This window comes from Ahaetulla prasina, chromosome 12 (genome assembly GCF_028640845.1).
Source record: "Ahaetulla prasina isolate Xishuangbanna chromosome 12, ASM2864084v1, whole genome shotgun sequence".
NCBI classification, from domain to species: Eukaryota; Metazoa; Chordata; class Lepidosauria; order Squamata; family Colubridae; genus Ahaetulla; species Ahaetulla prasina.
This window is the reverse complement of record NC_080550.1, coordinates 24,540,892-24,555,405: the sequence shown is the minus strand read 5'-3', so window position 1 is coordinate 24,555,405 and position 14,514 is coordinate 24,540,892. Positions and strand designations below refer to the sequence as shown.

Below are 14,514 nucleotides of genomic sequence, written 5' to 3'. Positions count from 1 at the left end.
AGCTTCTTGGATGAGAAGCGAAATGTCTTCAAAGAAAAAACAAGGAAGTCCAGTTGCCTCTTGAAAAAGCACCTTTGGGTCTCCCATCTATCTCACTGTCTCCCACCCATCTATCTCCCCCTCCTACCCACACATATCTCTGCCATTTAGTTGCCCTTCTTCCCCACCGATAACTAACCTTGGAAATGACAATAGTTTTGCAACGGGTTCCAACCTCTCTCACCTTGTGTTTTCATCATAAAACTTGACTTTCCTCATCACGGAGGTATTGTACCAATCGCTGAACACCACGAGCGACAGTCCGTTGTCAACATCTCTTCTGAGCTTAATTATTTCTTCTGGGAAATACTCTTCCTCACTGTCCACCATCAATAATGTTCCTGCGTGAATAGACAGGAGGAAGCTACAGATTAGAATATAACGAATATAACAGATTGTTTGGATAAAGGAAAAGAGAAGGTAGAATAACCATCCAGGACACTGCCCTGAGGTCTCCCCTTTCCTTGTTTAATGTGGTGTATAGGTACTCCTTGATGTACAACCACAACTGAACTCAAAATTTCCATTGCTAAGCAAGGCGGTTGTTAACTGAGTTTTGCCCCATTTTACGACTTTTTTTGCTACAGGTGTTAAATGAATCACTGTGGTTGTGTTGTGTCCTCCTCACCTCCGTCCGAACGATGGCTTAATTAGCCGGCTCTTATCAGCTCTGGCAGCAAAAGAATCAGCGTCTGCCAAGAGCCCTTGATAGCTGCCAAGACGCTAGTGAGTCACAACCTTCAGCTCTAATCAATCCGTGGATTTGCCTGATATAAAGAGACACACCAGCTCTTGCTGCCTTTTATATCCTGTGGGGTGTGGCTCCATGACTCAGCACTTCCTAGGCATGCCCCTCCCCTGTTTCTGTTGTTCCCTTCTCTCCAGTCTACGAAACCTGGGATTGAGCCAAGCCTGATTGCTGTCAGCTGGGTCTGCAGGTGTGGCCTGGGGGGGGAAGAGTCAGGAGAAGGAGGCCTCGTTATCTCTTTCACTTGGCCTGCTTCAGGCTCCTGGAGCTGATCCAGGGAGGCCGGTGCTTCCGAGGTAAGTCCTGATGGCCCTCACTCCCTCACTGTCCAAATCACTTTCTGGCAGCAGGCCCGGCTCCAAGGCACTTTCGGGCATGGGGCCAGGTTCGGGGGCAGGAGCCACAACAGGTTGGTAAGTTAGTAACACGGTTGCTGAGTGAATCTGCCTTCCTCATTGAAGGTTGCAAAAGGGGATCACATGACTCTGGGATGCTGCAACCGTCATAAATGTGAGTCAGCTGCTAAGTGTCTGAATTTTGATCATGTGACCATGGGGATGTTGCAACGGTTGTGTGAAAAATGGTTATGTCACTTTTTTTCAGTGCCGATGTAACTTTGAACAGTCACTAATCAAATGCTTGTAAGTTGAGGGCTACCTGTATATTCGACTAGTAGCTGGATACCCATTCTTTGCTACAAAAGTATGTGATCAGGCTTGCTAAATTGACAGTTTGAACATTAATGAGTAGTTATGATTGGCCTCTCCTATTCCCCTTCTTTCCCTAAGGCTGGCCCCATTGATCCTCTCCTATCCCCTTCTCTCCCTCAGGCTTACCCCACAGAAGCCTCTCCTCTCCTATCCGCCTTCTCTCCCTAAGGCTGGCCCCATTGATCCTCTCCTCTCTCCTTCTGTCCCTCAGGCTTGCCCCACAGAAGCCTCTCCTCTCCTCTCCTCTCCTCTCCTCTCCCCCCTTCTCTCCCTAAGGCTGGCCCCATTGATCCTCTCCTCTCCCCTTCTCTCCCTCAGGCTTGCCCCACAAAAGCCTCTCCTCTCCTATTCCCCTTCTCTCCCTCAGGCTTACCCCACAGAAGCCTCTTGTTTCCCCAGTTACCCAGCCCGCAGGTCGGATGAGTCACGTGCTGGCCACACCCACACCCAAGTGGCAGTTGAAACAGAGTTCTTTTCAGGTGGGGAGGGGGAGTAGAATGTCTAACTCCTTAGCATCAGAGCGTGTTAATAATAATATAAGAAATACTAATGATCTGATGGTAATTTAGAAACATCCTTTCTTATTGAGCACGTTGAAGCCAAGAGGAACATAGATGCCAAATTTCAAGTTTGTAGGCTTTATGGTTCTGGAGGTTTCATGATGATGCGTGAGTGGTATTTTGCTTTTATATATATAGATTACTATTATGTAGAAAAACAACCAGAAATAAAGGGGTGGGAATTGATACACATACGTAGAAATGTATACTTAAATTTGTTTAGAAAGAAAAGAATAGAATAGAATAGAATAGAATAGAATAGAATAGAATAGAATAGAATAGAATAGAATAGAATAGAATAGAATAGAATGTTTTATTGGCCAAGTGTGATTGGACACACAAGGAATTTGTCTTGGTGCATATGCTCTCAGTGTACATAAAAGAAAAGATACCTTCATCAAGGTACAACATTTACAACACAAATGATGGTCAATATATCAATATAAATCATAAGGATTGCCAGCAACAAAGTTACAGTCATACAGTCATAAGTAGAAAGAGATTGGTGATGGGACCAATGAGAAGATTAATAGTAGTGCAGATTTAGTAAATAGTTTGACAGTGTTGATGGAATTATTTGTTTAGCAGAGTGGTGGCCTTCGGGGAAAAACTGTTCTTGTGTCTAGTTGTTCTGGTGTGCAGTGCTCTTAAGCGTCGTTTTGAGGGTAGGAGTTGAAACAGTTTATGTCCAGGATGTGAGGGATCTGTAAATATTTTCACGGCCCTCTTCTTGATTCGTGCAGTATACAGGTCCTCAATGGAAGGCAGGTTGGTAGCAATTATTTTTTCTGCAGTTCTAATTATCCTCTGAAGTCTGTGTCTTTCTTGTTGGGTTGCAGAACCGAACCAGACAGTTATAGAGGTGCAAATGACAGACTCAATAATTCCTCTGTAGAACTGGATCAGCAGCTCCTTGTGCGGTTTGAGCTTACTGATTTGGCGCAGAAAGAACATTCTTTGTTGTCCTTTAGTGACCGTTTGAAATTATAACAGCACTAAAAAAAGTGACTTATGGCCATTTTTTACATTTATGACTACTGCACCATTCCCCATGGTCATATGATTTACATCTGGATGCTTCATATTTCATATTTATGATGATTGCAGTGGTTCATATTTATGACGATTGCAGTGTCCCAGGGTCACGTGATCCCCTTTTGCGACCTTCTGACAAGCATAGTCCATGGGGAAGGCTAGTCACTTAACCATGTGACTAACTTAACAAAAACTTAGCAAGAAATGTTGTAAAGTAAGGCAGAACTCACTTAACAAATTTCTCCCTCAACAACATAAATTTTGGGCTCAATTGTGGCCATAAGTTAAGGACTACCTGTATTATGTTGTTCCTGTGTCGAGCCTGTCAGGGATTTTTATCTCTCTCTGTCTTCCACCTTTCACCAACGTCACTGGATCCTAATTATATTGACTGCTTTACTAAAAAAAAAAATGACCATAGATCCCTCTTTCTCAGGGTGTTTTTCTCCAGATGGATTTGACAATTGTCCCCATCATATAACAGAAGTTGGATAAAAGGTACCATTCTGGTACTATTATTAAAAACAATCCCATTCCTGTTGCCAGTGCAGAGTTATATTCAGCAGATATATTCTCAATGTGCCCAGAGAGAGAAATATTTGCCTCTACCTAAGCTCACAGCCTCCTGATTGTGAGGCGGGAGCTCCACCTCTAGACCACAGCACCACTCATCTATCCTTCATGAAATGCAGCTTTTAATTCTCAGAGGAACAAAATAGTATCCGCCAGACTCAAACAACCAAAAAAAAACACCTGTCTAACTTTTAATTGCATGCTGCTTAGCAAATCAACACACACCCTTTATGGTGACCAGCGATTTTTTAAAATGTCAGAAATGGAGAACAGAGAAACACTGACCTTTAAATTAATAGCCTATCATGGGGAGAAGGTTACTGGATCAGAAAGTTTGATTTAATGTCAAAAGAAAAATGAAACTGTCAGGACAGTTTAAAACACAAACCCTTAAAGCTTAAGTTATGTACGTAGTCTATTCATTTATAGATAGTTCTCATCTTACAACTATTCATTTAGTGACCATTTGAAGTTACAATGGCACTGAAAAAAGTGACTTACAATAAATGCTCGCACTTACAACTGTCACAACATGACCACAATTTAGGCACTTGGCAACTAGCATGTATTTACAATGGTGGCAGCCTCCCAATGTCATGTGATCATCATTTCTGACCTTCTCAGCCAGCTTCAAAGTCAATGGGAGATGCCAGATTCACTTAACTGTGGCAAAAAAAGATTGTAAAATTGGGTGCAACTCACTTAACAACTGCCTTGCTTAGAAATGGAAATTCTGGTCCCAACTGTAGTCATACGTCAAGGACTAACTGTACACATTATGACTAGGCTTATGTAGAAGAAAAGCAGGCAGAGTTGGGGGCGGAGTTAAACATGACATCAGCTTAGAATCCTTACATTGCCACAAAAAATTCAAGTTCAGCCCCTCTTATATTCCTTTGACCCTTTAGTGCTGACCACTAGATTTTTACTTATAGGCTTGAATGAATCTTCTGTGCTGCAACTTAAGCTATGGTCCTGATCCTTTGTGCCTGATACCTTGCACAAATATTAAGATTAAGATAAATGGGACTGGAGAATTTGTGATCCATTGTCTCATCCCTTCTCTTTCCCTCAAGGAAACTCATCCCTTGCTTAAGAAGTCAGATGAACCTGTCATCATTTTAAACCGTAATATGTTTTATTGGAGATTAAACAATATAATGGAGTCAGGAGAGGGATCATTTTGTTAATTCGGGGTTGGAGTAAGTTTATGTTTGTGAACCCAGCTTTAGGCTCCTTATGAATACCAAAAACTGTGTACTTTTCATCCTAGCCTGCATAACATCACCCTTAATGTCTTCTATAATAAAAGGACTGAATGTTAAACAGCCGTTCCATAAAATCAAGAGAAAATCTTGACACTGTAAATCAAAGATAATAAAAGCCCTAAAAAGTTCAGCCTAATGAACTCTATCAAAGAACAGTGACAATGTTGCATCAAGAAAGCACTTATTATTATTATTATTATTATATTATTATTACTATTATTATTATTATTATTATTATTATTATTATTATTATTATTATTATTCAATCTGGAATAAATGGTATGAATGGCTTGAATCTAGAAATAAAGGAGGAAAATAAAAGGGAGAAACTAGAAGGTATAGAATGTATTAAGAATGTATAATATGTAAATAACAAATATATAAGAATCTAGAAAAGTAAAGCTATTAATATTAGAAAAATGAATAGTGATGAAAAGTGGAGAAACAATAAGTGCAAGATGTATGTAAGATAGTGTATAAAAATGTGATAGGGATTATAGAGTAATAAGGGATAATGGAACAAGAAGGATATAAAGATTATAAAGGGAATTGGGAGAAAATGTAAACATTAGGAGATCACCGCTACGAAACAGTTGTAAAAAGGGAATGTACGTTATGTGTTTTGTGTTGGTTATGTTGTGTTGTGTTATAAATAAATTTTAAAAAAAGAAAGCACTTAAGATCCAGGACCTGAAGTTCATTTCTTAAGTGTTTCAACAACCTGATAATTAAAAAGAACAATCTTCTGTTGTCAACTTTGAAAGATGGTAATTTGAATTTTCATATTAAAACATTCAAATATAACTACCAGTAGCAGCAGCACACTTCAAAATTGCTGCCCTATTAGACATCCGTTTCAAGTACTATTCTTCCATTCTCCATCCAGGAAGAAACAGCAGTCAGGAATGGGTTAACTCTGTCTCTTAACTGCTTGGACTGAGTCTGCAAAATTGTTAAGCCATGCCTCTTCCTGTTGCTTGCCAGCTTTTTAGACTCAGTCGTTTTTTCTTGAGCTGTCCATTCCTGATTGCCTTTTTTCCTAGGAAAAACAGGTTGGAGATTCCTTTTATATTTTCTTTACCTTACCTTGTTCCAGAGTGAAGGGCAATTCAGCCTGAGCCCACTGAAGGCCATGGGAACAGCGTGTTGAAGGACCTCTGGGCAGCTCTCACAGGCTTTGCCTCAAACAGCTGACCCATGGGGAGAATCGAGGCTTCGATTCCCCTGCAAGGCAAAGGCAGCTCCCACTAGCTTGCTCCGTAGCGCTTGCCCAGTGAGTGCGTGGATCGGCATGGCTGAAAGCAGCTTCAGGCAGCACCCACGAAACTGGCTCCGTAGTGCTGGCCTGTACATCGCATGGAGCGGCGAAGAGGAGCGTCGACCATTGTGGAGCCTTGCGCTTCTCGGCGGCCATTTTTTTCAGCTAATATGGGCTGCGACTGCCCTTTTGGAGCAGCAGGAGGCTCTGCGGCCATTCCAAAGCTGCATGAAGGCTTGGTGGCCAATTGGAGAGCCTTGTGGTTGTGGCAGCCATTTTGAGACCTCGTGGAGGTCGCAGCCATTTTGTTTTGGTTGCAAGGAGGATCGGCGGCCATTTTGATTGCCTCTGAGTGGGAGGTTCAGTATCGGATCCTCAGCTGCACATTTCAGCCCGGATAAAACCGATCTGAGGGATATCCTTTGTGGGCGCCCTCTCTAATTTCGTCAGCTAGGAGTACATGGCATAATCATGATCTGTCCCTGTGAGCACTGGTTTGAGAGACCTGGCTGGGGGTGTGGCACTTGGGGTTGGGAACCCTATCGTGCACTTAGGCCTCCCCCTTTTTAATTGAGTATGGTGGGCCCTGTATACTCAGTATTACTGCAGTCGGGGACTTACTACCATTATTCATTGTGTCCATATTCTCCTTGCAGGAGTTGGCACTATGGCTACTTCAGCTTCAGGGCGTTCCAGGTCCAAATCTGGATCTGGCCTTTCAGAACAAGACAGTGATCCAGGGGAAGGACCTTCGGGTTCTCAATCCCTTGGGTGGGGCAAGGCCTGTTCTCAAAGTCAGAAGCCTGCTCCACAGCCTTCAAGATCTTCAAAACGAGGGTCCAAGCAAATGCATAGCTCTTCTTGACAGGCTTCCCAGGGGATTCAGAAGGACACTATTTCTAAGGGCAAGGATCCCCCTAGAGCTCAAGCTGCCTCTGAGGAGATGCAGGAGCTGTCAGCTATTCCGGAGGAAGCTCCATCTGCCTGGTCTCCAGATGGGGATTCTTGGTGACAGTGATCTTTTTTAGGGGGCAATGCCTGCTCTAGAACCTTCAGTTAGCCTGTGGGAGCAACAAGTGGAACACAGGTCTCCTCCCTTTGAGACATCCTCTACTCCCATTTCTGCAGGCTTACAACCTGATCAGACAGCTGCTTCTCAAATCCCTGACCATTTGTCATCCAATGCCATGTCAGGGCATTGAATCAGGGTTACAATGCATATATACTACTATGGCTTCTGAGGGTTCCGGAGCTCAATCTGCCCATCATAAGCATTATCGGTTGGAATCTTTTCTTTGCTTCCAAGATCCGGAATGTTCAGAGCCTTCCAGACAAGGTTCACTCTCAAGTGAACAGATGCAGCATGATACTGAGTTATCTGATGATGGGGATCTGTCTCCTGATCAACCATCTTTTGTTGGGATTTTCAGACCTCCCCTTTTCAGATCATTGCTGCACAAGGCCAAGGTTACCACTTGTCAGGGCATGATCTCCTGGTACTGTTTTGGATCCCGCTGACCCAGCTGATCCTTTGTTTGTGGAACCCACCATTGAGTCTGAGGAGGTTCCAGCCCCAGGCATTTTCTGGACATGGTACATAGAAAGTGGGTTTCCCCTGGCTCGGGTCCTGTTCCCAGCAATTTGGACAAACACCTGTACAACATTGGTTGTACTTGGTCACTACAGGTTCCAGTGGTTGACCTTCTGGTGCTGGCTCTGTCATCTCAATCCACTTTGCCTGGTCCTCCGGAGGAATATCTCCATCCGGAGGATAAGAGATCTGAGCAATCTCTGGTCAAGGCGCATCAGGCTTCGGCCTTGGCTGCCAAGCCAGCTTCTGCTGCACCCTTTTTTAACAGGGCTTCATTGCTCTGGTTAAGGCAGTTAGAAGACCGGCTTCCAGTTACAGACATCAGGTCCCACCAGGATCTCAACAAGATCATGGCAGCAGTGGAATTTTCCACAGACGTGACACTGAATGCGTCTCGGTTTGTGTCTAAGGCTATTGGTTCTTCCATTGCTTCTCGTTGCCTCCTCTGGCTTCGCCAGTGACAGGCTGATGCTAGGAACAAGTGGAGGCTAGCTTCTTCTCCGTATAGGGGAGAGAAATTGTTTGGTGAATCCCTAGATCCTATTCTAGTGGAATCTCGGGACAAACACAAGATAATGCCTTCCTTGACCAGATGGTCAGAGTCCCAACTGAGCCCTTATTTTTATCATTCTTCCTTTCAGGGAATGGACAGTGGGTTTGGGAGGCAAAGATCGCAGAGACAATTTGCTTCCAGACAAGGTCAGGACAGACAGGGCAGACAGGGCCACCATTATCCATCCAAACGTTCCTTTCAGGGCAGGAGGGGTCATCCCTATTGGCAGTCCAAATGACTGCTCCTCCGAGCCTCCCATCGGGGGCTGGCTGGCTCTTTGCCGACCAGTGGGAGGATTCCACTTCAGATTCTTGGGTCAGAAAGACAGTAAGGTTGGGCCTCTTCCTGGAATTCCTGTCCAGCACTCTGAGGTTCTTCGTCCACTGTCCCGTGCCTCAAGATTGGGGGAAGTGGCACCTCATGGAATCGGCCATAGCACACTTGTTGGCCATTCAGGCCATTCAGCCAGTTCCAGAGGCGCACCACAGTCAGGGATTTTATTCCAGACTGTTCCTGGTTCAGAAGTCCTCAGGAGGTTGGAGGGCAATTCTCGATCTCAAGACCTTGAACCATTACATAGTATATCGAAGATTCAAGATGCAATCTCTCCACTCCATCCTGGAAAGCGTCAGGAAGGATGACTTCCTTAGATCAGTGGACCTCACAGAGGCCTACCTGCATGTTCCCATTCATCCTGATTTCAGAGAATTTCTCTGGTTCCAATAAGTGGGGAAACATTATCAGTACCAGGCGTTGCCCTTCGGCCTGTCTTCTGCCCCATGAGTGTTTACCAACCTGATGGCAGCCCGGGTAGGCCATCTCAGAGCATTGCCTATCAGGATACAGTTCTACTGAACGACATCCTCATCCAGTCCAGTTCAGAAGCCAGGGCCAGAGAGGACCTGTCAGTTTCTTCAATGTTATGGTTTTTCAGTAAACCGGTCCAAGAGTCATCTGATCCCGACAATGCATTTGGTCCATCTTGGGGCAATAATAGACACAGTGGAGTCAAAGGTGTACTTTTCGCCGGACCGCCAATCCAGTCTAAGAGATCTGGCTGTCAAGGTCAGGTCACATTGGGGTTCTTCCCTCCTGCTTCTCTCTCAGCTGCTAGGAAAGATGGTGTCGTGTTTCAGCATCACACCTTGGGGTCATCTCCACAGCAGGACTCTGCAGTAGTTTCTCCTTCCATTCCAATGAGCTTGGAGCAGCATGTCATCACTGCAAGTGGAGGTTCCACCAGCGGTCCGGTCCTCCCTCACATGGTGGTCTTCCAATGCCATTGCCCAGGGTTGCAGATTCCGGGAGCCTCATCGTCTCATCCTGATGACAGATGCCAGCCTTTTCAGCTGAAGAGGTCACCTCGAATCCTGCATGGCTCAAAGTCAGTGGTCTCCGGAGGATCTTTTGCACAACTTCAATTGGTTGGAGCTGCGAGCCGTCCACCTTGCTTGCAAAAGTTTTGAGTCCCTAGTTTTGAGCAAGGACATCTTTGTGTTGACAGACAGTGTAGCCACCAAGCCCCTCATAAATCGTCAAGGAGAGACCAGATCTTTGGCTCTGATGCAGAGCTGCTGATCCTACGGGCGGAGTCTCATCTGTCTTCCATTCGAGCAGACCACATTTCGGGAGTGACGAATGTCCAGGCAGACTGGCTCAGTTGGACCTCGGTCGACCAGGCAGATTGGCGCTTGGATCCATCTCTGTTCAGGGATCTGACAGACCGGTTCGGCCTACCAGTGGTGGACCAGTGGGACAACCGTCAAGTTTCAAGATTCTTCTCCCGTTTCCGGCTCCAGAGGCAGAAGCAGTGGATGCGTTACAGAGCCCATGGCCATCCGGGCTCCTATATGCCTTTCTTCCTCTGATTCCCAGTCATCTTGAAGCTTCTGGAGGAGGGGGTAGAACTTCTTCTTCTGGCCCCTCATTGGCCCAGATGACCTTGGTTTGCAGATCTAGTGGCCCTCTCAGTGGACCAACCTTGAAGGTTACCTTGGGACAGGATATCCCTCAGGCAGGGGGCGTTCATACACCCGGACCCTCAGTGGTTTCAACTAACCGCTTGGCACTTGAGCGGGTCCTTCTGACTGGTGACTTTTCCTCCAGGGTCATCGCTACTATCCAGGCTTCCCACAAGGATTCCACCAACGTATCTATAATGCTACATGGAAGGCGTTTTGTACCTGGTGCAAAAAAGGGGATTTGGTTCCCACTTCTGTTTCTGTGGTTCAGGTTTCAGAATTTCTTCAAAAGGGTTTAGATGATGGGTTGGCTCCTAATACTCTTCGGAGACAGATGGCAGCCCTTTCTTCCATTCTGGCCTGTGGAACCAGGGATTCCCTATCGAGGCATCCAGTAATTAAACAGTTCCTCAGAGGGGCCACCAATCTCAGACCTCCTGTGGTCCATCTGTTTCCCTCGTGGGACTTGAATAAGGTCTTCACTGCCCTTATCAGGGGTCCCTTTGAACCTCTACGAGAGGTTAATTTAAAATTACTTTGTTATAAGGTAGCATTTTCACTTCTGCTCAGCGTATATCTGAGCTGGCAGTTCTGTCCATCAGGGCGGATCTCTGTGTTTTCCACTCTGATTGAATGATTTTACGCCTCGACTCTACGTTCCTTCCCAAGATAAATACTTGGTTTCATAGAGCTCAGGAGTTGATCCTGCCCAATTTTTACCCTGAGCCTTCCCACCGTTTGGAGAGGGTTTGGCATAAGCTGGACGTGCGGAGGGTTCTCCACATATATATAAAAAGGACCTCTTCTCTGAGGAGGACAGAGTCCCTTTTTGTTTCCTTTCAGCCTGCCACCTTAAGCTGCAGGGTTACTTCCCCCACATGGGATGTTGGATCAGGGCTTGTATCTCTATAGCTTATGAGGCGCAATCCTTACCTGTGCCCAGAGTTTTACTGCTCATTCGACCTGTAGTGCTTGGGGTACACAGGCCTCTCTGGAAGAGGTCTGCAGGGCAGCTACTTGGTCTTCTCCTTCTCCCTTTGTACATCACTACAAACTTGATTCTTATGCCTCGGCTGAGGCTGCTTTTGGCAGACGGGTTCTACAGAGTCTCCTTTCATATCAAGGACCACTGGCCCGGACTTCTCCCTCCCAATAGGACAAGGCTTTGGTATGTCCCATTCCTGACTGCTGTTTCTTCCTGGATGGAGAATAGACGTTGGTTATTACCTGATACACCCTTTGTCAGCTTAGAAGAAACAGCAGAAGAACAGAAGAACCGCCCAGGTTCTTCGTCCGGCCCTGGGATATGGGAGGGTAGGTCTTTTTTCTTTTGTCTTTACAGCTCATCACATCAGTCTGCGTCACCACCTTCGTCAAAAAGCTGGCAAGCAACAGGAAGAGGCGTGGCTAAACAATTTCACAGACTCAATCCAAGCAGTTAACAGATGGAGTTAACCCATTCCTGATTGCTGTCAGGAAAGGGCGTATCAGGTAATAACCAATGCCCATTCTCTTTTACTTTAACAGCTACCATATTTTTCGGTCTATAAGACGCACTTCCCCCAAAAAAAGTGGATGGAAACATCTGTGCGTCTTATAGAGAGAATGTTGCCGAAGCCCCACCTACCCGCCGGCCCCCAACCTTCAGCTTCTGCCTCCCAGCAATTTGCCTCCTTGCAGCAAACAGCAAACAGCCTGGTCAACTTAAGCACAACCTGATTTAGCACAAGCAGCTGACTGGCAGTTGGATCAGCCTCCTGGAATACTGCCTATCAACTGTTCCCGGTTGCAGGGATTGCTGTTGTGTGCCCAATTTTCACCCTCCACGTGCTCAATTTCGGCCTCCACGCGTCCTGTTTTCGGCTTGTTCTGGCCCACCGTTCGGCTGCGATAAGCGGCAGTGATCCCCACCACCTGGAACGGGCCGAAAATGGGACATATGGAAGACGAAAATGGGATATGCAGAGGCCAAAAATGGGGCGCGCAGAGGCCAAAAATGGGATGTGGAGAGGCGTTGATAGGCGGTGGCGATGGGTGGCAGTGATCCCTGCAGCCTGGAACAGCTGAGGCTGATCCAACCACCAATCAGCTGCTTGTGCTAAATCAGGCTGTGCTGAAGCTGACCAGGCTGTTTGTTGCAAGGAGGCAAATTGCTGGGAGACAGAGGCAGGTTTTTTTTTTTCTTGTTTTCCTCCCAAAAGCTAGGTGCGTCTTATAGTCTGAAAAATACTGAAAAATGGCATTGTCCACCTAAATTGAGCTGTAAAAATGCACAAAATGAGGGATACCAGGTCTTAAACACAATTTAGATCTGGCACTAAAAATAAATCCGTCCTCAGAGACAGCCTTTTTTCAGCTCAAATAGACACCTTTTATATTTAAGTCCAGACTGTAGAACACTTTGTTGTTTAGCAAACAATTAGATGATGCAAGCCTGAATCTGCCTATCTTTGTTTTGTTTTGAAATCCTAAACAAAGGAGGTTTGGCATAATCTAAAAGGAAATAAACATCGACTTTTAATTACCTACCATACTGACTGGCATCAAAGCATGTAAATGGTGAACCAAGTACTTCAATGAAATAGCCCATGCTTCTCAGATGTTGGTACATATCTCTGAAGTTGGTATGAATGTGGTCACCATTCCTAAAGAGGTGAACAAATAAAATATGTAGCCTAATCATCTCTCAAATCGCTTTTTGGTATACCAGGAATTTAAAATATTTTTAAGGGAACAAAAGGGGGAGATGAGGAAGAGGGGAGAGGAAGAGAGGAGGAAGAGGAGATATTGCAAAAATTGAACTAAATGGACAACAGGAAGAACATTCAAAAAGCTCAGTATTGAAGTGTCATTATTTGCCAGGCTGCATAAACTTGTAACAAGTAAAAATAGCAAATAAAATCTAAAACTGAACAAACTAAATATTTATAGTCTCTCTCTCTCTAGAGAAAATGATTTTATCAAAATACTGAAAGAATATAAGCACTGCTTTCCTATATATGATTATATTTTAACTTGAAAATAAATTGCCAATCAGTTGAAGTGCAAATTTAGAAAGTATTAGAAGACTTTTAAACCAACAGCCCAGAATTAGAAGACTTTTGCAAAGCAGCCAGACCTTATTCACAAGTTTCAGCAAAGGTATACTTATTCTTACTTTGTTTAAAAAGTTAGGTTTTTATTACCTATATACACATTGTACTTATTTGCAAGAAGAAATGTAGATATAGATGCATAAATTTTTCAAGCAGGGTATATCTTCAGAATCAAAATCACTAAGAATGGATAAGAATTTACACTGAGCTAATTGCATTCCTTTATATGTCAATCTTATCATCCATAAATAATTATTAGAACTGTATAAAGATAAACATACCAATCTAACGGATCATTCTTCATTCTTAAATTATCCCTTGGAAAGTATCCTGGTGGATAGCAAAGATTGTGATACTGATCCCACAAGATCCGCTTATTCCGAGGGGGGGTTGGGACAATTTTCACTTTGACGGGGAGTTTCACGGTTGACGTTTGCTCAGCACCAACTTTTGACTGAAAACAAACAAAACAAAATCAAACCAATTTCCTGAAGAAAGCCCATTTTGTAATCCAATCTATCAATAATATCCATCCATATGTAACTACCACGCTGTTCCATTTCAGGGCAAACAATGCTATACAAAAACAGAACAATAATAAGAAACACCCCCGAGGTCAAACACAACCCTGATGCAGCCCACTAATGAAATCAAGCATGCATACATCAAAACAAGGCAAAGGATTTTTTTAAAGGTTCAGCCAACCTCATTCTCTGCTGGGGAGGAAATGGTGATCATGACGTGACCTTGTGCTATGCCTTCCCAAGCGGCTGCTTTCTTGGCGACGGAGATGGAAATGGCAAGATACCCTGACCAGGGCCATAAAACAGGTGAATAGGAGAAGGCCACCTCAATGTAATCTCCGTTTTGTGGCAAATAGGGCTGCCAATCCGGCTATAAAGGATAAAATAGAAAGCAAATGGATCAAAACACTGAGGCTACAGGTACTAAAGAACTGGAGAAGCAGAACAGTAAACACAACAATGGTTAGAACATAAAACAGTATAACAGAATAACAGAGTTGGAAGGGACTTGTAGGTCATTAGTCTTGCTCAAATAGGAAACCCCATACCATTCTAGACAAATGGTTGCCCAGTCTCTTCTTAAAATCTTCCAGTGATGG

General features: G+C 44.5%; 1 protein-coding gene across 1 annotated transcript in view; it reads right to left on the bottom strand.

Annotated features, from left to right (window-relative positions):
• The window catches only part of MBTPS1 (membrane bound transcription factor peptidase, site 1), an 82,780-nt gene that overhangs the window by 30,941 nt on the left and 37,325 nt on the right, over nucleotides 1-14,514 (bottom strand). Inside the window, exons 13-16 of the mRNA XM_058154965.1 lie at nucleotides 14,097-14,285; nucleotides 13,673-13,845; nucleotides 12,826-12,941; nucleotides 224-380 (exon numbers count right to left, since the gene is read on the bottom strand). Of these exons, the coding sequence (XP_058010948.1) occupies nucleotides 224-380; nucleotides 12,826-12,941; nucleotides 13,673-13,845; nucleotides 14,097-14,285 (635 nt within the window). The remainder of the gene's footprint in view (nucleotides 1-223; nucleotides 381-12,825; nucleotides 12,942-13,672; nucleotides 13,846-14,096; nucleotides 14,286-14,514) is intronic.